Below are 24,966 nucleotides of genomic sequence, written 5' to 3' on the forward strand. Positions count from 1 at the left end.
GTTGGCCTTGCACCCCACCCACCTCTATCAGGTGTGTATATAAGGTGTCTTGGATGTTCCAGACCCTGCCATGCTTACTGAACTGTTCACACAGAGGCATATTCACAGTGTAGGGTCCGTCCCAATGAGGCCACCTTATCGCGGTGGGACGGTTCAAGCTATTTGACCGCCGGCGGAGACAAATTTGCGAGCTAAGTGCCTCACTATTTCATAGTTTCACATTTGCATCTATTACACCATAGCTGTATGGCTCTCCATGTTTTAACTGCATATTCATGTTTCATCTATATCCTTGTGCTGGCAGTGTGCTGGTGCATTCTTCTGTTGCTGTATATATATATATATATATATATATATATATATATATATATATATTAGGCAATCTAAACAGTTCATGATGTTTTGGTCCTGGCACTAGACAGCATCAAAATTCAGTATGACATAGTCTGGAACTAAAAATTAATAGGTAGAGTAACTAGCAGTAAGTGCTAAAGAAGGGTCTACATTCTTTGTACACAAATGAACACCAAGTGAAGCTTCTTCACATGTCTACCTTTCCTCTAATCATCTTCTAAACTGTACAGGGTGGGCCATTTATATGGATACACCTTAATAAAATGGGAATGGTTGATGATCTTAACTTCCTGTTTGTGGCACATTAGTATATGTGAGGGGGGAAACTTTTTAAGATGGGTGGTGACCATGGCGGCCATTTTGAAGTCAGCCATTTTGAATCCAACTTTTGTTTTTTCAATAGGAAGAGGGTCATGTGACACATCAAACTTATTGGGAATTTCACAAGAAAAACAATGACGTGCTTGGTTTTAACGTAACGTTATTCTTTCATGAGTTATTTACAAGTTTCTGACCACTTATGAAATGTGTTTAATGTGCTGCCCATTGTGTTGGATTGCCAATGCAACCCTCTTCTCCCACTCTTCACACACTGATAGCAACACCACAGGAGAAATGCTAGCACAGGTTTCCAGTATCCGTAGTTTCAGGTGCTGCACATCTCGTATCTTTACAGCATAGACAATTGCCTTCAGATGACCCCAAAGATAAAAGTCTAAGGGGGTCAGATCGGGAGACCTTTGGGGCCATTCAACTGGCCCACGATGACCAATCCACTTTCCAGGAAACTGTTCGTCTAGAAATGCTCGGACCTGAGACCCATAATGTGGTGGTGCACCATCTTGCTGGAAAAACTCAGGGAACGTGCCAGCTTCAGTACATAAAGAGGGAAACACCTCATCATGTAGCAATTTTGCATATCCAGTGGCCTTGAGGTTTCCTTTGATGAAGAATGGCCCCACTATCTTTGTACCCCATATACCACACCATTCCATCAATTTTTGTGTTCCAACAGTCTTGGATGGATCTATCCAATGTGGGTTAGTGTCAGACCAATAGCGGTGGTTTTGTTTGTTAACTTCACCATTCATATAAAAGTTTGCCTCATCACTGAACAAAATCTTCTGCGTAAACTGAGGGTCCTGTTCCAATTTTAGTTTTGCCCATTCTGCAGCACCTGAAACTACGGATACTGAAAGCCTGTGCTAGCATTTCTCCTGCAGTGTTGCTATCAGTGTGTGAAGACTGGGAGAAGAGGGTTGCATTGACAATCCAACACAATGGGCAGCACATTGAACACATTTTATAAATGGTCAGAAACTTGTAAATAACTCATGAAAGAATAAAGTTACATTAAAACCAAGCACATCATTGTTTTTCTTGTGAAATTCCCAATAAGTTTGATGTGTCACAAGACCCTCTTCCTATTGAAAAAACAAAAGTTGGAATCAAAATGGCCGACTTCAAAATGGCCGCCATGGTCACCACCCATCTTGAAAAGTTTCCCCCCTCACATCTACTAATGTGCCACAAACAGGAAGTTAATATCACTAACCATTCCCATTTTATTAAGGTGTATCCACATAAATGGCCTACCCTGTATTTTCTGGTATAGACTTATTTTTTGTGTTCTTGTGTCATGTTTTTGCTGATGATTTGTTTGTGTATGGTGGGGGAGGGAAGCAATGGAAAGTTCCATACAGACCTCCATTTAACCTAAGGCCATCCCAAGGCATGGTGGCCTTGAAGTTTCCATTGAGGAGTAACCCAGCTTGACAGAATAGACTCATCATCAACATTTCAATAAGGATTTATGGAAACAGAATCTGTTTTGCTGAAGAATGATTACTGACTAATGCATGGCCTGTAGACATTTCAAAGATTGCTTATTTATCAGCAGTCTAAATTTAGAATTACTGTACTATTTTGCATTCAACATAAATCCTTATAGAGTGAAGTGTTGCTTTATTGTATAGACATTTCACATGCCAGTGAATTCATACACTGGAAATATGTAGTGCACGTATGAGAACTACAGGTGATTTATTGCTGGTTTACTGCCTGAAACAGAGATGGATTGCTACATACAAATTATTGGATAAACATTCTCACTTTGTATGTATCAAAGTAATAGAACCTGTCTTGAAATAATTATTTTATTGTTATTGGTACTTGAAAACATAGATGACAATCTAGTCAACAAGGAGTGTAAAACTCATACACCCCCCCCCCCCCTTATGTAAAATTCTGTTCATATATTGTTTTGAGAAAGTTTCTATTGGTATAGTATTATCGTCATGTTTGTGCTGTACTGGAGTGTGTTGTACTTTACTGTTATCTACCCTATTTAAATAGAGTTCTATGTTATGTACTGTAGCATTTGCAAATGTCACTAGATATCACTGCTGAAGTAAAAACTGTAGTTACCACAGGAATGTGTGGTAGAAGCCACATGCAGTGCCTAGAGTAGTGCTTAGATCTGTTTAGGAGTGGTTTTATCGCTAAGCGTAGTAGGTGTGTTTAGACGGTGGGGGGAAATCATGTTGTTGGTATACCTGATGAGGAACATGTGGAGATGGTCCATAGTGGGTCAACTAAGGTTCAATAGGTAAGAGATGTCATTGGAATATCACCAAGTAAGCTCTGGAGAACGTTACAGAGAACGTAACATGAGCTGACTGAGAATATCGTTGTCATTTTAGACTTGTGGGCTGGGATGGCCCAACTACGGGAAAGACAATGTGTTTAAGGTGGTCTGTTTCTGAAGCAGCATAAGCTATAATTTGGAGGCTTTCTGTAGAGTTTATAATATATTAGATATATTACCCTTGTGGGGAGCCAAGGAAGTTTGAGTTGTGTGAGACCTCAATCCTATACCCAGGCTATAACTGGGATTGCTAGAGGCTGTGTGCAATGAATTGTATTTAAAGTTAATGTTTATCTTTGTCAAGCTGTGGAGGTCTGTGTAAAAAGAATACTAAACTAAGATCTTTGTAGACCTGCCTAAAGTTAATCTGTTTAAATGTTTTTAAATAATGTTTAAGATAATGTTCAAGTGTTCTGTGTCCCCAGGAGTGTCCAAAGCCATCAAGTGTTAGTTGCACTCCCCCTGGATTGTACCACAAAATTCATTTGAGCTTCTAACTTAAGTATACTGTACCACTGTTGTCTGAAAAAAAAAAACTTTTGTTTTTTCTAAGGTCCAGATATTGATAGTAGAAAAAAATGAGAAAATAGAGTACAGATTCTTCTAAAAAAATTTAGCATATTGTGCTAAAGTTCATTATTTTCCATAATGTAATGATAAAAATGAAACTTTCATATATTTTAGATTCATTGCACACCAGCTGAAATATTTCAGGTCTTTTATTGTTTTAATACTGATGACTTTGGAATACAGCTCATGAAAACCCAAAATTCCTATCTCAAAAAATTAGCATATTTCATTCGACCAATAAAAGAAAAGTGTTTTTAATACAAAAAAAGTCAACCTTCAAATAAGTATGTTCAGTTATGCACTCAATACTTGGTCGGCAATTCTTTTGCAGAAATGACTGCTTCAATGCGGCGTGGCATGGAGGCAATCAGCCTGTGGCACTGCTGAGGTGTTATGGAGGCCCAGGATGCTTCAATAGCGGCCTTAAGCTCATCCAGAGTGTTGGATCTTCCGTCTCTCAACTTTCTCTTCACAATATCCCACAGATTCTCTATGGGGTTCAGGTCAGGAGAGTTGACAGGCCAATTGAGCACAGTAATACCATGGTCAGTAAACCATTTACCAGTGGTTTTGGCACTGTGAGCAGGTGCCAGGTCGTGCTGAAAAATGAAATCTTCATCTCTATAAAGCTTTTCAGCAGATGGAAGCATGAAGTGCTCCAAAATCTCCTGATAGCTAGCTGCATTGACCCTGCCCTTGAAAAAACACAGTGGACCAACACCAGCAGCTGACATGGCACCCCAGACCATCACTGACTGTGGGTACTTGACACTGGATTTCAGGCATTTTGGCACTTCCTTCTCCCCAGTCTTCCTCCAGTCTCTGGCACCTTGATTTCCGAATGACATGCAAAATTTGGACTTTGGACCACTGAGCAACAGTCCAGTGCTGCTTCTCTGTAGCCCAGGTCAGGTGCTTCTGCTGCTGTTTCTGGTTCAAAAGTGGCTTGACCTGGGGAATGCGGCACCTGTAGCCCATTTCCTGCACACGCCTGTGCACTGTGGCTCTGGATGTTTCTACTCCAGACTCAGTCCACTGCTTCCGCAGGTCCCCCAAGGTCTGGAATTGGTCCTTCTCCACAATCTTCCTCACGGTCCGGTCACCTCTTCTCGTTGTGGAGTGTTTTCTGCCACATTTTTTCCTTCCCACATACTTCCCACTGAGGTGCCTTGATACAGCACTCTGGGAACAGCCTATTTGTTCAGACATTTCTTTCTGTATCTTACCCTCTTGCTTGAGGGTGTCAATGATGGCCTTCTGGACAGCAGTCAGGTCGGCAGTCTTACCCATGATTGCGGTTTTGAGTAATGAACCAGGCTGGGAGTTTTTAAAAGCCTCAGGAATCTTTTTCAGGTGTTTAGAGTTAATTAGTTGATTCAGATGATTAGGTTAATAGCTTGTTTAGAGAGGCTTTTCATGATATGCTAACTTTTTGAGATAGGAATTTTGGGTTTTCATGAGCTGTATGCCAAAATCATCAGTATTAAAACAATAAAAGACCTGAAATATTTCAGTTGGTGTACAATGAATCTAAAATATATGAAAGTTTAATTTTTGTCATTACATTATGGAAAATAACTAACTTTAGCACAATATGCTAATTTTTTTTTTAGAAGAACCTACCTTTTTAGAAGCTATGAAGCTTTTCTGGGTGGCTTCTGTTATAAAAAAAATATTGACTATTCTATACAGGATCATAGTAAAAGGGTGGGAAGATGAGTCTTATGTTGAGATAAAATGAATAAATAAATACATAATAGCAATAATAATAGCTCTTAGCCATCCAAAGCTTATTTTGATTGTGGTACATAGCAGAAGCAAGTCTTAAGTATGAAAAGGTAAATGTATGTATCTGTGCATTGACTATTTAAACAAGCTTTGACAGTATACAGGATATTTTTATTATATATCTTTTGACTTTCCATGCTGACTAGTGAAAGCACTGCGGATGCTCTGAAATGAGAATCCTGAATAGCTTTATGTGTGATCTAAACTAATTGGCAGACCCAATGTCTTTGTGATTCAGTAAATTAACTTTGCTTTTACATTACGTAACAGAACATATTTTATATAATGGAACCAAAATCAAAACCTTTTGAGACAGGTTTTGTTTTGTTCCTGGCTGCCAAAAGGCGTGAGTTCACTGATCTGGCTTAATACATTCACAGATGTTTTAAAAGCCTGGCAAAGACTGAAATGCTGTAATGCCAATGCCAAAAAGCACATACAGCTTTCATAAACATATTGACATGTTTATCAAGACTCAAAAGGGAAAAACTGTAATGGAACAAGTCACCTCATATTTCTTTGGGACAAAATAATTGCAGAAATGAATTAAAAATGAAAGGTTAGAACAATAATACAGATTACTTTTGTGTACAAAACAAAAATGTAATGGTCTTTATCTGCATGCAATGGTTAGAGTTAAAGGAGAAGTCTGCCCCCAGACATCTTATCCCCGACCGTGGGGGTCGGGCTGCTGGGACCCCCGTCATCTTCGGCCTGGCACCCCGGATGCTAAACATTTATGTTTACACTGATTTTGGGCAGTTATGTCCTTGACATCTCGCCCCCTTCATGCCCCCTCCATTACTATTTGTTGGAGTGGGCATGACGAGGTGCTGGACAGGAGATCACAGGGGGGTCCAGCAGCCAAACCCCCATGATCAGACATCTTATTAATTATCCTTGGATTGGAGATAAGATATGTAGGGGCAGAGAACCCCCTTTAAGTATAGAACACAATATATAGGATTCTTCAAAGCTGAAGAGCAAATTAATCTGGACCACTGGAGGACATCATAATAAGAAAACATCTAAATTCTCAGTAATGAATGCACATTTTACATTAAATAAAAATGCCCATTTATTTCTGGAAATAGAACTGCTATAAGCAGCCTCAGTCTCTTCCAGCATATGGTCACTGTCATTTTAACCAACTTTGCATTAATCAATAGTGAATACTATATAAGAGACTTTGCAATGTGTAATACAAAAAAAAATGCTTATTCATCCTTTAATTGGGCTCCTTTTCTGCCCCTCCCCCTCTTAAACTTATGATTTACGCTGTAAAACAGCTCAAATCTATCCTGAGAGGAAATATGAGCTAGAAGATCACAGAGATTAGGCCCATAGAAGTCTACAGAAAAACGAGCAGGACGGGTGAGAAGTGGTTGGAAAGAGAAAGTGCCAAAAAAATAGACTACAGAGAAACTATATGAGTTTATAGTAAATATTTTAACACATATATTTTAGGACTTGATTTACAGCATAGACTGCTTAGTAATGTCTATAATGTCAGCTCTATAATGTCATCCATGCTGCTGCTACTTTGAGTATAGTGTAATGTGATCATTTGTGTGATACACTGCAATACTTCTGGTTTTCATTCATCAGCATAACACTAACAGTCAGCCTATTAAGCCATGTGTCTGTTGTGCTAAAATGGCAGACCTGGGAGCCTTTCATGACCATGATAACACGTTGGCACCCTGAAATAACATAATGAGGGGTCTGAGGGTCTGAGAAAGAAACACTTTTCCTCTGTCTAAGCATTTTAAGACTACAGTTGCTACTGTTGCAGCAGGAGCCTGGCTATGTGTATTATCTGGCTATGCCAGTTGCCACTGATCTCATGAGTACAGTGGTCAGAACCTATGAGATCAGTGTGACCTATATTTCTATTATAGCGTGCAAAGGAACCCTAACTCTTGACAGATATATGCATCATAGAACACCAAGGGGCTATATAATAATTGCTTTACAGGTTTTATAAACCTTTATTTATATACTGTATACCCATATATGCCCCAAATTGTAATGATTAGTATTCATTTATAATGATATGGTTTCCTCCTTGTGAAAAGGAATAGATTTTCACTTATATTAATAGTAGAAAACATGCTTAGTATTTAATTCCAGTAAGGATTAACTCTAATCCAATTGGATTGTGTTTAATAAATAATAGGGCACTCATGAATAATCAGACGGAGAATCATGGATAAATCTGTCCAATTAATTAACATTATGATTCATGGGAAGAAATTATTTCTAACACATTTACAGGTTTTTCATTTGTTTGCAGTCACAGCGGGTGATTTTTTTTTAGTGTTTACTGTTCGACAGGTCAAGGGATTTCATTGTATTGGTTTATTTCTTACTTGCCAAAACTCTTTGCTGTTGTATATCTAGGGACTGATGTAGAGACTTTATTTATGCAAATATTTGGTGTTGGTTTATTTAAAAACAACAATAACATGATGTAATATTTATATCTTATATCATTAAAATACATAAATGGTTTGTGTGTTTATAGTTGAAAATATTTGAAATAAAAAGGTTTATCTGAGATTTACCATTCATTTCAGTTACATGTGAAAGGAAACACAACTTAGAGAAAATATACATATAAGTTTTAAATATCCCAGCAATTTATCTTTAATCCCCTTTCCATCATATTTAATTGTACACTGCTGGCGATGAAAATATATATGAAGTATTCCTCTCCATGTATCACTAGAGATCAGCTTCCTTTTTTCTTTTTATAATCTATGTCTGGCTCTAAGGCAATTGGCTGCAGAAGTATTCCTCCCCCACAGCTGTGTGTGCTATAGGAAATCAGGAATATTAAACCTTTCACTTTGGCTAAGACATAGTTGTCTGTCAGAAAAAGGGAAGATATCCGAAGGAAATCAGCATCTGTGTTCATGGTGGCATAAATACTAGAGGAGAGACCTGACAGTTGTTATTATAGCCAAAAACTAGTAGTATCCATGTCCATACAGAGGTAGGTATCAATTAGTCAATACTATAGATGATGGATAAGGTCAGGAACTTACTTCTGCTGTGTGCATTAGCCCTCTACTACATTTTACTGTATTATGACTAGAGATGTCGCGAATTGTTCGCCGGCGAACAGTTCCCGGCGAACTTAGCATGTTCACGTTCGCATCGCCGGGCGAACATATGTGAAGTTCGATTCGCCCCCTATACTTTAACATTGCGGTAAACTTTGAACCTGTGAGTCAGCAGACACATTACAGCCAATCAGCAGCAGTCCCTCCCTTCCAGACCCTCCTACCTCCTGCACGGACACCATTTTACCTTCATTCGGCATGCTGCAGGCTTAGAAAGTGGAGGGACAGAGAAGCTGCTCCTGCAGTAATAGGGAAAGCGATAGCTAGGTTGCTACTAGGTGGAGTATTCAGGGTCCACTTTACTCCTAAAGCACTAGTCTAACATGTTCTTTAAGGACAGCACCCAAAAAAGCCCTTTTTAGGGCTCAAATATCAGTCTGTGTGTCTTGCAACAGCTGGAGGCACCCTGGTTGGGAGGGAACCGCTGGTTAAAAGGGGTACTCCAGTGTAAAACTTAAGCTCCTTCAAGCAACTAACTACAGTATTAAAAGGGCTATAAGTTCAGTCCGTGTGTTTTGCAACAGCTGGAGGCACCCTGGATGGGAGGGAACCGCTGGTCAAAAGGGGTACTCTGGTGTAAAACTTCATTTCCTTCAAGCAACTAACTACAGTAACTGCTGGAGGCACCGTGGTTGGGGACCTCTGCTTAAAAGGGGAACTCCGCTGGCAACCTTTTTTGCTCATTGTCTCACTAGTGCAAATCACATTTGGTGTGACAGTTGTTCAAATTTAAAAAAAATACCTTTTTTGGCTGTGAAATAAAACCAGTGCTGCCTAAAGGGGGGCTCTAACTATGTGCTGCCTAATATGGGGGAATCTATGTGCTGCCTAAAGGGGGGATTTAAATATGTGCTGCCTAAAGGGAGGCTCTAACTATGTGCTACCTAATATGGGGGAATCTATGTGCTGCCTAAAGGGAGGCTCTATGTGCTGCCTAAAGGGGGGCTCTAACTATGTGCTGCCTAATATGGGGGAATCTATGTGCTGCCTAAAGGGGGGATCTAACTATGTGCTGCCTAAAGGGGGCACCATGTGCTGCCTAAAGGAAGGCTTTACCTATGTGCTGCCTAAAGGGGGGCTCTAACTATGTGCTGCCTAATATGGGGGAATCTATGTGCTGCCTAAAGGGGGGATCTAACTATGTGCTGCCTAAAGGGGTGCTCTATGTGCTGCCTAAAGGGGGCTAAAGCACGTTATTCTAAAGAATTTAGGAATAATAGGTGATTTATGCCCTTTATGGATTAAAACCAGACTCTGCATCAACTATGTAATTTTCCATGGGAGTTTTGCCATAGATCCCCCTCCAGCACACCACAGTCCAGATATTAGTCCCCTTGAAACAACTTTTAAATCACTATTGTGGCCAGAAAGAGTCCCTGTGGGTTTTAAAATTCGTCTGCCCATTGAAGTCAATGGCAGTTCGCCCGGTTCACTGGTTCGCGAACATTTGCCGAAAATTTTATGTTCGCGACATCACTAATTATGACATCACTACATGATCAAGGCTCCTTTTACATATGTCCGGCATCCAGCACAGTTTCCCTCCGGAGTGCACCAGAGGGAAAATTATGCTAGAACTGATCCCATTCACTTGAATGGGACAGTTCACCATCATCCAGCATCTCAATTTTGACGCCGGACAGATGGACTCGCCAGAAGGCACCGGAGAGGGGAACACAGCTTGCTGCATTCCACTGTCAGGCGTCCAGGAACCATGGACGCCGGATGCCATACAACTGATGACAACTGATGCATGTTGTCATCAGTTGTGGCATTAGTTGCTTCAAAATCTAGGCTAGGTTAACCTATGCCGGATGCCGGACATAGGTGAACCCAGCCTTACTCATTGTTTTATGACATTATTGCATGCACTGCACACTGTACCTTTGCTTTGACACCGTATGACTTTTTGGAATCTTACATGACCATGTGCAGTATTCCAGTATTGTGACATCATAATGGGTGAGTATTATCTCTGTAGCAACGTATCATCCTTTTGTTATAATTGCACTGGACATATGGTTTCCCTGTTGCAACTTTATTAAGCTAAGTATTTTTTTTATTGTAGCATAGTTATATGAATTTGCAGTGTCCCACTACATGAGTTTCCAGTGTTCTATCTGAGTTGTAGGGCATGAAACTCCAATACAAACAACTCAAGGGTGATTTTATCTCCCTTAAAATCCTGTTCTTGCACTTAGTATTGCACTGCTTGCTATCTATACTTGCATATGTAAGTAAATAGCATGCATTCCTTGTACCTTGGTGACATCTCATGGAGTGCACTGCAGAAGAGAGGTAGTGAGAGCCTGTTACCAAGCCTTGGGTCACATTGACCTACTGTCAAGGAAATAGAACCAGATAGCCAGGTTGCCAGTCCTTTCTAATGGGGTTACTACAGCTAAGTGTTCAGTTAAATGTTTTAGTGTACTGGTCAGAAGGACAGAAGACAGTCTAGACAGCAAGGATCGAAGAATATAAGAGCATTGTGACAACCAGCACTCAAAAACTTCCTGAAAGGCCTGGTCAAATTAAGAGTGGCTAGTGAGGCTACAAAAAAGATCTACACCCCGCAGGTGGAAATGGTAGAAGTACAGAGAAACTACAACTAACAGGAATATTGCTTCTGGAGCCAACCTGCAATGCAGCCTGCTATACAGGGGACTTTGAGTGACTTTAACATTTTATCTGGCTGAGTAAATAGACTAGTAAATATAAGGAAATAAGGAGACCGCAAAATACTCTACAAGTTAGTAAACTAGGAGAACACTTGCACTGGTCAGGTATATCTATATACTATGTTAGAAGTCTACTACCATGATAAAATCTACATTGGGAAGAAAACTGTATTGCTGTATTGGAAGAAGTTGAAAGCAAAGAAGGAACTGTTATGGTTGTTAATCACATGTTGTCTGCAGTTATTTGACCTCTGTCCTCCACCTCTACACCTGGTAATTTTCCTGCATACTGCAGAAGAACTGCTACAAAAACCTTGTGCCTTGTGACAAAATCATTGAGAAAACTATGGGAAAGCTGTAGAACAGCAAAGCCCAGTCTTCCCAAGGATGCGTAATTCCCATAGTGCCCACCACTAATGGTGTCCTATCTGGCTGTTAGTCGATCCTGTCCGATCAAGTGTTGCAAATTATTTGTGCACAATGAGAAGATGGAACAAACTGTACATTGTGCACAATGAGATATGGAACAAACTGTAGACCAAGTGAAACGCTTTTCAACTTCTGAACTTGCTGGCTATAGTGGGGTTTTGCCCAATATCTAGCTTTTACTATACCTCTCTATTCTCCGTAATAATTCTGTAAGAGTCTTGTAGTGATATGCTATATATTCTGAAACCAAACAAAACATTCTCTTATGTTTTTCTTTTGTTACTTTAATAATGAGTGTCCCAATATGAATTTTCTTTAATGGGATGCCCATCCTTTTCTTACATTAAGTTGGTCAGGATAATTACTCTATGGTTTTAGGATCCCTTGTGTTTGAGAACCACATTCTAATTGTTATTTCCATCTTCTTAACAGCCTTTGCACTGTATTTTATTGTCTAAGTTATGAAAATCTATCACTACTGCTCTAGGGCCCGAATGTGACTAAAACAACAGCAAGGGTATGTTCACACATGGCAAATTTGTTTCTGTGTAGTCTCTGCTGCACGAACATGATGTTTTAAACCACTTTTGGAAATATGGGACAGTAGCACACATTTCTGCCACAAATCTCCCATGTGCGAAAACATCCTTGCAGTTCAAGTGAAAGGACTCACACCAGTGTTAATTTTTTCTGTATATATATAAAAAAAAAATATAATAATAATCCTATACACATGGATGGAATATGGCTCAGTTTATCCTTTACTGCATGGAGCCATAATCCAGCACCTTCATATTTCTATGGGGTCCTAAAGTACCTTCTTATATTTCCGATTTCATATTAAAAGTTAATAAAACATTTTACTGTCTGATTCAGTATAAAAGTTTATACTATAATTTATAGTGTTAAAACAGTACTTCAGTAAAACTAAAATATACAAGACAAGCTTAGTGCCAGCTTATGTTCTTATTTTTAACCAAAAAGCATTTCTGAGACATGAAAAAAGTGAAAAGCTAATTTAACAACTGCAAAAAGAAAAGTTAATATAATGATACAGATAAAATAGTTCTACTAATAAATAAGAAGTGTCTAAGGAAAAGATATGCCAATAACCATAACATATGTTCAATAAACCCTACAATGTTCTGCATGTTACCAGCACAGAATTCTGTATCCTTCTGGCTGACCTTTTTGTGTTCTTTTATAAGCTATCATCCATTCTTTATTATGATCTCACACTAATCAGCCATTACTTTAAGACCACAGAGAGGTAGATTGTATAACATTGTTATCTCTTGGCAAATGCACCTGTCAAAGTTTGGGATATATTAGGCAGGAAGTGAACTGACAATGTTTAAAGTTATAGCTTTGGAATCAGGGCAAGTGCACAGATCTGAGCAACTTTGACAAGGACCCATCTGGTTTGGTCCCACAGAAGAAATACTGTGGCAAAAATTGCTGAAAAAGTTCATGCTAGAGCAAAAGGTATCAACAAAGTTGTAGGTTTTGACTTGGCCTCAAAAATTCCCCAGATCTCAATCTGATCCAGCATGTGTTGGATGTGATAAAAGAAAAAAAAAAAAACAAGCCCAATCCATAAAGGCCCCACCTCCCAATTTCCATGACTTAAAGGATTTGCTTATAATATTTTTGTGCTAGATACACCAAAGCACCTGCAGAGGTCTTTTAAAAAATAAAAATAAATTACATTCTGTATTGGATGGCTCTGTCTCAGCAGCAAATAAAGATATTTCCAGCATATCGACCTGACAGAGGCCAGAAGGACACACTTTTTTTATCTCAACTGGGTGGTAGGGAGCCTATGGGTACATCTGCAGAATATGCCAGGAGCACCAGGGATCACTCTGGCTTATCAGGAAACAAGGTGTAGATAGACAAGGATCAGAAAATAACCAATCACAGACAGTTAGATAAATACATAAGGAGGGCAGACGCATATCAAAACCAAATCAAATCTAAAGCACGTAGATACCTTACATGCTAGTAATCTCTATTGGGGATAAAGCAAATAAAGCATGGAGGCGAAACTATGGGTGGAAGCGATACACTTCTTGCACCCCTAGAGACAATAAATTGTCGACACAGTTGGGTCACTCACGGCACCAAAGGTCCTGGCCCCCACATGTGATGGCTGCACTAGAAGTATCCTGCAAAGGTATAAATATACTGACCAGAGCTGAAAAAAGATCTAAAAATTATCCTGAGGTATTGGAAAATGCAATGTCTTTTTCCAAGCGGTCCAAAAACAACCTGGTGATTTAAGAAGTAATAGATTTTTACAAACCGTCAAAAAATTGTCACATTTTAGGGGAATAGCTTCCAAATACCACAAATAAAAACTGTTAAGCTTAAATTTGAAATGACTGTTACATTTGCAATGTTTGCCTGTGTGCAAAACTAACACAAAATGGCCCTTATTTACTAAGCTCAAACCAACTAGTGTCTGCGCCAATGTGCAACTGTGTGCGCCAGAAAATTCTGACAAATCCGACAATGCATTGTTAAAAGCAGAAAAGGGGTGTGGTCTGTCGCAAAGGAGCATGCTCTTCCACAAAAGGGGCATCGTTTGACAACCCAACCTATTAACTATTGAATTCACAGAAAATCCTGTGGCTGGAAATTTCCCAACTTGTAAATCTGTGAATACCTATGGTAAAAAGAGTGGAATCCTGCTAGTCGGAAACAACATTTCACACTAGTAAAAACCCAACACTGATAGTAAATAAGGGCCGTTATGTACTGCTATTTGCCAACAATCAATGTACCACAAAAAAACTGGCACACTTGATATCCAACAAAACAGATTTTGCTATTGATACTGCTATCTGTGTTTTTCACTGTCCCTCTCAGAGATCCTCTCCTAACAACTGCTATCGCTAAAATGGCTGAAGCTATGTAGATATGCTTTTATATTAGCTCTGATATCAATCTCCTAATTTGATAGGAGAGCTCTTTGCAAATCTTATGGGCTACCCTGAGATCATTTAAATGTTCCCCTTCCTGATGCTATTTTAGCAGAATTGGTTGTAAAGAGCCACCCAAGGATAGAGTTTGCGTCATACTGAACTTTTAGCAAAGTTCTGACTGAACCCGATGGATCTAGTTGACTCATCTCTATTTGTCAATTAGCTGTTGAATGGGAGTGGAAAACAATGTTTCTCTGTGTTATGGCCCTGTTTAGAGTATTTAAGAATGCACTAACCTACACCTACAGGAAGATAGATATTATAGCAAAAGCAATTGACATATAATTCCACGTTGAGCTCTGAGCATATTCTCATGTAGCCCTAACCAATTGAAAAACTGGACCTGAAACAAAAACATGGCAATGGAAACAACCTATAGGTAAAAAGTTTAGAGTAGGTTTTCTCTATAGGTGCTTACCCTAATGATGATGTATGCCACATAATACTATAATTCAGTATGGGAATGGACGGCCATCATTTTAAATGAAAAAAGTATTATTTCTGGTCTGTGAATTACACAATTACACTGAATTTATTTTTACGAGCAGAGCTTCACCACCAATACTAATAACTTTGCTAGCTTAGCATGTACTAGTGAGGTTAGTTAAAGGGGTACTCCACTGGAAAACATCTCCTTTTAAATCAACTGATGGCAGAAAGTTAAACAGATTTGTAAATAACTTCTATAAAAAAATCTTAATCCTTTCAGTACTTATCAGCTGCTATATGCTCCACAGGAAGTTCTTTTCTTTTTGAATTTCCTTTCTGTCTGACCACAGTGCTCTCTGCTGACACCTCTGTCCATTTTAGGAACTGTCCAGAGTAGGAGCAAATCCCCATAGCAAACCTCCCGGCTCGGGACAGTTCCTAAAATGGACAGTGGTGTCAGCAGAGAGCACTGTGGTCAGACAGGAAGGAAATTTAAAAAAAGAAAATAACTTCCTGTGGAGCATTTAGCAGCTGATAAGTACTGGAAGGATTAAGATTTTTTTAACAGAAGTATTTTACAAATTTGTATAACTTTCTGCCACCAGTTGATTTAAAAAGAAATGTTTTCCAGTGGAGTACCCCTTTAAGTATATCTGCTACCGTTCTTGTGCAATATATCAATTACTTTGAAATGTTTATACCTAAAAATTTCTTTGTATAAACATACACTTCCGATAATAAATTTCAAGACAAAACTAAAACTAGCATATCAGGAATATCTGGTACACATGGGGGGATTCCCACTGTGCTACCTGCAGTGGTTGGTACGACTGCAGAGAAATAATGTAAAAACTGAATTTTCTCATACTCAACTGATAAATCTATTCTGTAACCATGTCTACATGTCATTTCAGATATTAAGGTTTAAATCTGAAGTCTTGCCAAAGCCTTTATTAAAAATTTGAAAACAAGACTTGAATTTTTGACAATATAATATTGGAACAAAACAAAGGATTTTATATGCTGCAATCTATCCACTACAGTGCAAATAATACTGTTATTTTAACTATACAAAATATGCCAGCAAATGCAATATAAGTTTATCTATGTCTGTACATCAGTATTATCATTAGCCTATTGTATTTGTAAGTTTAGTGCCATGGTATATGATCAAAGCCACCAATAAATTCTACTTGTTTAACTGGCTGTGTTCCATTTTTGCAAGGGTACAGAGAAGCTCAGTGTTCACAAAGGAGTCCTCAAACACTGAACTTCGACAAAGACTTTGATTCACACTAAGGCCCACTAAGAGTTGAGTTGTAAAAATTAGGCTGGGTTCACATATGTCTGGCATCCAGCCTAGATCTTGACGCAACTGATTCCATAACTGATGACCACGTGCATCAGTTGGCATCAGTTGTATGTCATCCGTCATCCATTGTTTCTTGACGGCAGACAGGGGAATGCAGCAAGCTGCATTCCCCTGTCCGGTGCCCTCCGGCATGTCCAACCATCCGGCGTCAAAACTGAGACACTGGATGATTGTGAACTGTCCTATTCAAATAAATGGGATCAGTTCTAGCATCAGTTTCCCTCCGGTGCACGCCGGAAGGAAACTATGCCCGATGCCTGATATATGTGAACCCAGCTTAAGGAGGGCTAACAGATGAACATGCATTTGAATGTTCGGTATTTGCTTTATTATTATTATTTGTTATTGCATTATTATAAAATTGCTATTTGATATGAACAGGAGCTATCTGGTAACAGTAGGTCATCAGACACCTATGCCCTGAGCATCTGTCTGCAATTTAACTTAAAAAGGCATGGACCTGTTAAAACACGCGGGGGGGGGGGGGCATGTTTTTGTAGCAGCAAAGAGGCACTTCCCTGGATGCAGTGTGTTGATGTGCCTTATTGTTGTGCCTTTTTGATATATGCCCTTTTTAAAAACTGACTGTGAAATCCCGGTGTGGGCACTTTCCGAAGTGGTGGAAGTTTATTATTTGCACCTTTTGGCAAAAGCCACAAGCCACAAACTCATTCCATACCTTTTCATTGTGGCTGGAGTGCATACAATTTATAGTAAATTTGATGCACGGCAGACAAAATAAACTCAACAAATTCTGTCAGGAAAAACGGCATCGTAAAGGCAACATTAATAAATGTCCCCCAGGAACTTTGAGTTCATCTTCTTTGCTCTGTACTTGGATTTAAAGTAGTGAATCAGATAAATATTTTTGACTGAAACCAATAGAACTACAGTTACAAATAGGAAGTATCAGATCCAGATTGTAGTCAAGATAAAAGGAACAGTCACTAAGTCCATAGTCTAGTAAAGTCCAATCCTACAATGGGTCCACAGAGAAATGTCAAAACAGTCAAAAGTAGATGCAACAGTGACAGCGACTATGGCTTTTTTTTTATCATTATTAAAAAAAAAATCACTTTTGTTGAACATGATTATATTGCACAGCACTGAATATACTCACGGTTATGTTCTCCATATATTTAAGTATGTTATCTATCCTTATACCCATACGTATATTGCTTGCTTGCTGTCATGGTGGGCCCCAGTATGGTAATTGCGCCTTGGATAGGTCTATATATGTACATCATCTATATGCGCATGCATACTTTATCTGTTTATAGAATTATAGGAGGATAGTAGGTGGGTGTGTCACAGAAGGTCACACACATCGCCAGGTCATGTGGGCGTCTCACTGATCAGGTGATACGCACCGTTCGTCGGTGTGTGCGTTCCATTATGTTTATGCGCTTGCTATGCCATCATCACGTTCCATGCGCACACTTAGTATGTGGTGCGAAAGGGAAGTGACGTACACTCAGAGTCTGGAAGTGACTCCAGGCGTCTCACCACCGCCACCACATGCCATTACATGACTTCCATCTGCAAGGTATGTCTTATTAATTAGGGTACATAAACTCTGGAGCGCTATGTAGAAGCACAACACCCCTGAGGAAGTTGCCAGGTGGCAACGTAACACGTGGAGTCCTCTGTGGCCCAGTCCCTATCTTCACCACCACCACCATCCCTCAACTTACAATGGCCTCAACATACAACAATAGTTTCAACATACAATGGTCTTTTCTAGACCATTGTAACTTAAAATCAGACTAAACATACAATGCTACAGACAGTCCAGATCTGTGAAACGTGTCAATGGCTGGAAGAACCGACCAATCAGAATGGGCATTTTACTGGTAAAATCCCTGTATTACTGAAGTGCATGCACTGACTGGCTGTCTGGTAGTGCCTCCCTTCAGTACAGGGGGGTACTACATTTTCTTTACTACTCTTTACTGTTGCCACAGTAAGCTGCTCCTTTGGACACCAGGTAAGGATGGCTACATTTTACTTTTTTAGGTCATTGGGTGTACTGTACAGGACCTTGAAGAAGCTCCTGTCCTCTACATAGACAGTGATTTACAGCTTCCAGCAGATCTATCTTACTTTTACATGTAAGAATTTGCTTTATCTGTATAAGTTATCTACTTATTTTTCTTTAATCCTCAATTTTTCCTATTTCTGGATGACATTTTGGTGGCTTCAGAGCCAATTACCAGGTTGGCATAGAGTTAGGGTCTCAACATACAATGGACCATTATACAATGGTTGTCCTGGAACCGATTAATATTGTAACTTGAGGGACCACTGTATAGCAATCATAGCAGCTGTAATAGGGTGTAGGAATGTCCTTACTTTACAGTAAAGGTATTGTACACTGATGGATTTCACCTGTATGTATGTTCTCCTTTGTATAGAAGATCTCATGCAAGAAATTACCATTTACCCCTTAAATTGGTGCTCAACTGAAATTATCTGCTGTCACTACAGACCAATGTTCTATTGACACTGTGATAGGGGTCCTTCCTTGTCTCAAGGGCTGTAATCACACCTATTGAGGCGTGATTGACAGCGCAGGTTAGTTTGACAACATCACTTTATTGTCAGAAGCAGCATTGTGCTTGGGCATGCAGATCTGTAACCCTCTAGGCTCCTCTCACTTCTAGGCCACTGCACGTGTCCAGAAATAATGGCTCTTCCGGGTATACACAAGATTCCGGCAATGGAGCGATGATATGCCGTAACCAGATGGCAGTTAGAAGTCTATAGTAAAAAATGAAATTGTGTACATACAGCTTTCTCTAAATACGTATTATGTTAATGCTTTTCTCCATAGGTTTCTCAATGGAATGTCACAAATGCCTGATAAAATGCCCTTTACAAGACAACACAAAATAAAAATGTCTCTAAAAATGGTAAAACCACCATTAAATAAACATGTACATGCATTTTAATATACAAAAACACAGTATTACAGTGTAAGGGTTCATTGTAAAGGTGTCATGGAAGCCAACCAGGTCATGGAGTATATAACAGGAGCATACTTATCGGGATCTGCCATAATACACCAGGTGTACCATGCCGATGCACATTTAAATTTAGCTGTTTTTTTTTTAACCCTTACAAAGAAGTATATTGGTGACTGTTAGTTTTTAAAGAGGACCTGTGGCCCCGACATGTCGTTTTTTGCAAACACTCTGAAACATTTTTTCTTATAGCTCTGTGTTGTGCTGTTCCTTTGCAATACATAGAACTTTATGACTAAATAGCCAACTGGGTGTTACCAGCTGAAGCATGTCCCTGCAATGTCTGGCCCTGTCAGTATTGACTGGTCTCAGAAAGTGTAGGGAGACGCCCACAACTGGTAACACCCAGCTGACTATTTAGTCATATATTTTTATTATTTTATTGGGAAGAATGTACTGAAATAAGCATATCAGGAAAGGCCACAGGTACTACCCAACTGTGTATAATTCATAATGCAGCTCCAATCTGGAGCTCTAAAATAAACCTACATTGAAGCAATGAACAAGTTTAACATTCAAAATTCAAGTCTATTTTTGAAATATTGATAAGAATTGCACTATAGTATTATATTATACTTACTCTTGCTTTTTTCTCCAGTTCTAACATAAGCCTTTCATGTTGCTCTGCTATCGCCAGTGTTGCAGAATGGACTTTCTGATAGATCATCTCTCCTTCTCTTGTTTGAAATGTAAATAGCCCTTCACCCGTGTCACACATTCTATAAATGGAAAAATACATCTATATCAACAAATTGTGTTTAACAAAAAATAACAAGTCTTTCAATATATACAGTAAAATAACTGCATAAAATCATTGCGTTATTAAGAATATAAGATTTGTTTCACTTATTTAATGAATTTTACACGGATAAATTAATTGCAGATCAATTCCTTATTTCACTATATATATATATATATATTTTTGTTTATATCAGACTATTAACCATTTCCACATGTTTATCTGTATGAGTGTTAATAGGAGATTGTGTTAAGTGGTTAAGTGTGATCACAATTTAAATGATGAATACAGATTGCTGCAAAAATTTTAAAGGATGCTTTAATATTAACAAAAACTCATTGATTTTCTTGACATACATTGATAAACATCCAATGATTGTAAACATTATTGTTACTATCATCCTTTCATCTCTTATCATATGAAGACTTAAAGGGTCTACACACAGTAAAAAAAAAAATCTGTATGTCAATATTTCCTCTAGCTTATAAAACAAACAAACAAACAGTCTATTTGAAATACAGAATGGTTCCTCTTCCTGTTTGGGTGAATGTTAAAAGTATATCTTAAGAACAATGGATTAGTCTTATCTGGTATTCATTTTATTGATGCAGCCTAAATGCTAATCCTTTTCTTACGCCTACTGCCCACCTGAATGTAGCATTGGAACAGATGGGTAAAGGAGGTTGAGACAAAGTAAATGCTTCAGGGAAATACATACTAGAATTACTTGTGTCCTAATCTTTAGATTACACTAAGGCTATGCTCACACGGCAGAATTTTCTTATTGCATTTCCTAAATTTCCTCTACATCATATCCAAAAACCATGGCACACAAGTAATTTACAGCAAATTTCAAGAAAAATCTGAAGGTCCTGACAAGCAAGAGGAATTTACTTGTCAATTCTTGACACAGAAAATATTATTTGTCAGGATCTTTCATTTACATCAATTATACTTTGACTAAAAAGGTAGAGATGAGCGAACTTTTGAAAAATTCAATTCGGCCAATTCGCCAAATTTTTCGAAAAAATTTAGTTCGATCCGAATTTATTTGCGGTGAATCTATATTAAAAACTGCTATTTCTGGACTACAGAGAGCCTCAATAGGGGTGCAGACCACTTTACATTGTTCTAACACGCATGTGGAGTGTGCTGGGGTAGTGAAATAATACTGACATTCAGAATGACATACAGATTACAAGTATTGCTTTTAGAATCACTGCCATAGAGTGGCACAATGACAGAGCCTAGAGGTGGCATCAGTATGAGGAGACCACATAGTGGCTGAATGACACAGCGTGGAGGTGTTGGCAGCATAAGGAGACCATATAGTGGCTGAATGATGCAGTGTGGAGATGTTAGCAGCATGAGGAGACCACTGGTTGCTGAATGACACAGCTTTGAGATGGCTGCAGCATGAGTAGACACTAGGGCTTCACAATCCCTAAGATTAAAAGATGAATTTTGAAATTTTAATTTAAGATTTAGGGTAGCTAGTGCTACAATAAAAAATTTTAGGCCCAGGCTCAGATCCATCAATAAACCATATATTGGCTGAATGACACAGCCTGGAGTTGACTGAAGCATGAGGAGACCATATAGTGTCTGAATGACACAGCCTGGAGTTGGCAGCAGCATGAGTAGACACTAGGGCTTCACAATCCCTAAGATTAAAGATGAATTTTGAAATTTAAATTACAGATTTAGGGTAGCTAGTGCTACCATAAAAAAAATTTAGGCCCAGGCCCAGCAGCTTCAGTAAACCATACATTGGCTGAATGACACAGCCTGGAGTTGGCTGAAGCATGAGGAGACCATATAGTGTCTGAATGGCAGAGCCTGGAGTTGGCAGCAGAATGAGTAGACACTTGGGCTTCACAATCCCTGAGATTAAAAGATGAATTTTGAAATTTTAATTTAAGATTTAGGGAAGCTAGTGCTACCATAAAAAATGTTTAGGCCAATGCCCAGCAGCATCAGTAAACCATATATTGGCTGACTGACACAGCCTGGAGTTGGCTGAAGCATGAGGAGACCATATAGTGTCTGAATGGCACAGCCTGGAGTTGGCAGCAGCATGAGTAGACACTAGGGCTTCACAATCCCTGAGATTAAAAGATGATAACTGATATTTAAACCAAAGATTTTGGGTAGCTAGTGCTACCATAACAAAATTTCTATTCCCAGACCCAGTCCCAGCAGCATCAGTACACAATATATTGCCTGAATGGCACAGCCTGGAGTTGGCAGCAGCATGAGTAGACACTAGCACTTCACAATCCCTAAGGAAAAAAGATGAAGTTTGAATTTTAAACCAAAGATTTTGGGTAGCTAGTGCTACCATAACAACATTTTTATTCCCAGACCCAGGCCCAGCAGCATCAGTAAACCATATATTGCCTGAATGACACAGCCTGGAGTTGGCTGAAGCATGAGGAGACCATATAGTGTCTGAATGGCAGAGCCTGGAGTTGGCAGCAGCATGAGTAGACACTTGGGTTTCACAATCCCTGAGATTAAAAGATGAATTTTGAAATTTTAATTTAAGATTTAGGGAAGCTAGTGCTACCATAAAAAATGTTTAGGCCAATGCCCAGCAGCATCAGTAAACCATATATTGGCTGACTGACACAGCCTGGAGTTGGCTGAAGCATGAGGAGACCATATAGTGTCTGAATGGCACAGCCTGGAGTTGGCAGCAGCATGAGTAGACACTAGGGCTTCACAATCCCTGAGATTAAAAGATGATAACTGATATTTAAACCGAAGATTTTGGGTAGCTAGTGCTACCATAACAAAATTTCTATTCCCAGACCCAGTCCCAGCAGCATCAGTACACAATATATTGCCTGAATGGCACAGCCTGGAGTTGGCAGCAGCATGAGTAGACACTAGCACTTCACAATCCCTAAGGAAAAAAGATGAAGTTTGAATTTTAAACCAAAGATTTTGGGTAGCTAGTGCTACCATAACAACATTTTTATTCCCAGACCCAGGCCCAGCAGCATCAGTAAACCATATATTGCCTGAATGACACAGCCTGGAGTTGGCAGAAGCATGAGGAGACCATTGAAATTGAAGATTTTTAAATGGAACTTTAAACTTCCAAGTTTTAGTGTCCCGGGCCCTGGCGTGTGGGTACAAAAATCCAAATCTAACAAGGAATCACATGGCAGCACAATGACAGAGCCTGGAGGTGGCATCAATAGGAGGAGACCATGTAGTTGGTGAATGACACAGCCTGGAGTTTGTGGTAGCATGAGGAGACCATATAGTGTCTGAATGGCACAGCCTTGAGGTAGCTGAGGCATAAGGAGACAGATTAACAGATTAACAGGTACAAAATAGTACCTGACTTAGATGTAGGTATGTGGTATGAAATCATGAGGGCAGAAAAATGCACTACAGTACAGTTAAAAAAGTACTTGAGTACAACACCAGCCGGTGAGTACTTTTGCCTGGACTATCACAGTTAGAGATGAGCAAACTTACAGTAAATTCGATTCGTCACGAACTTCTCGGCTCGGCAGTTGATGGCTTATCCTGCATAAATTAGTTCAGCTTTCAGGTGCTCCGGTGGACTGGAAAAGGTGGATACAGTCCTAGGAAAGAGTCTCTTGGACTGTATCCACCTTTTCCAGCCCACGGGAGCACCTGAAAGCTGAACTCATTTATGCAGGAAAAGTCATCAACTGCCGAGCCGAGAAGTTCGTGACGAATCGAATTTACTGTAAGTTCGCTCATCTCTAATCACAGTATGTAGGCCCTTGACAGATTAACAGGTACAAAATAGTACACTACTTACATGTAGGTATGTGGTGTCAGGTATGCACTAATGAGGGCAGAAAAATGCGGTACAGTGCGCTGAAAAAAACATATTTTAGTAAAACACCAGACGGTGATTACTTTTGCCTGGACTTTCACAGTATGTAGGCCCACGACAGATTAACAGGTACAAAATAGTACACTATTTAGATGTACAAATGTGGTATGCACTCATGAGGGCCGAAAAATGTGGTACAGTATTGTTAAAAAAACTTATTTTAGTAAAACACGTACCTTTGCCACCTGCCTTGACCTCCTGATAAGTTTGACTACACATCTGCCTCATCCTCTAGTACCTCATCTTGCCCAGCTACCTGTGTGGTCGAGCCGCGACGGGGGTAGCGACCTGAGTGCCACCTGCCGCAGCAAGCCCATTCTGCCTTGCGGCGGGCTCTTGGTGAAGACCAGTGGCACCTTAGACTCCGCTCCCCGATACGGTCCAAGTCATCACCACACAGGTTAGTAGGCCCCACATCCAGCATCATAACGTCACGATACGGCCATGGATCCCGCTGGGGTTCCTCTGCCAGATAATCTGGATCTTGCTTCTATCATGGCGCTCCAGTCACAGCAGTTGGCCCAGCAGGCACAGCAGTTTAGTCAGTTTTCCGCCATGATGCAGCAATTGCTAACTGCTTACCAACAGCTGCAAAAGCCACAGCCTTCTCCTACTCCAGTGCTGACTCTGCTTGTCTCTTCCAGAGAAATATGAGATGGATCCCAAGTCCTGTCGTGGTTTGAACTTATGGCGGAACAGTTCCCTACGGAACTAGCAAAGGTGGCCTTCGTCATCAGTCTCCTAACTGGAAGGGCAACTTCGCTTTGGGACCGCAGTGATGCTCTCACAACCAATCTCCAGGTTTCCTGATGGAATTTCGGGATGTTTTTGAAGAACCAGCCCGAGCCTCCTTCACTGAGACAGCACTGTTTAGTCTTTCGCAGGGCAACTCCTCTGTGGGCGAGTACGACATTCAATTTCGTACCCTGGCATCTGAAT

The 24,966-nt window shown here is 39.7% G+C and overlaps 1 protein-coding gene across 3 annotated transcripts in view; it reads right to left on the reverse strand.

Moving 5' to 3' along the window:
• DOK6 (docking protein 6) overlaps positions 1–24,966 on the reverse strand; it is a 602,763-nt gene that overhangs the window by 211,230 nt on the left and 366,567 nt on the right. For all 3 annotated transcript variants that reach the window (XM_056521475.1, XM_056521474.1, XM_056521476.1), the window contains one exon: positions 19,986–20,124. In XM_056521475.1, the coding sequence (XP_056377450.1) occupies positions 19,986–20,124 (139 nt within the window). The remainder of the gene's footprint in view (positions 1–19,985; positions 20,125–24,966) is intronic.

This window comes from Hyla sarda, chromosome 5 (genome assembly GCF_029499605.1).
Source record: "Hyla sarda isolate aHylSar1 chromosome 5, aHylSar1.hap1, whole genome shotgun sequence".
Lineage (NCBI taxonomy): Eukaryota > Metazoa > Chordata > Amphibia > Anura > Hylidae > Hyla > Hyla sarda.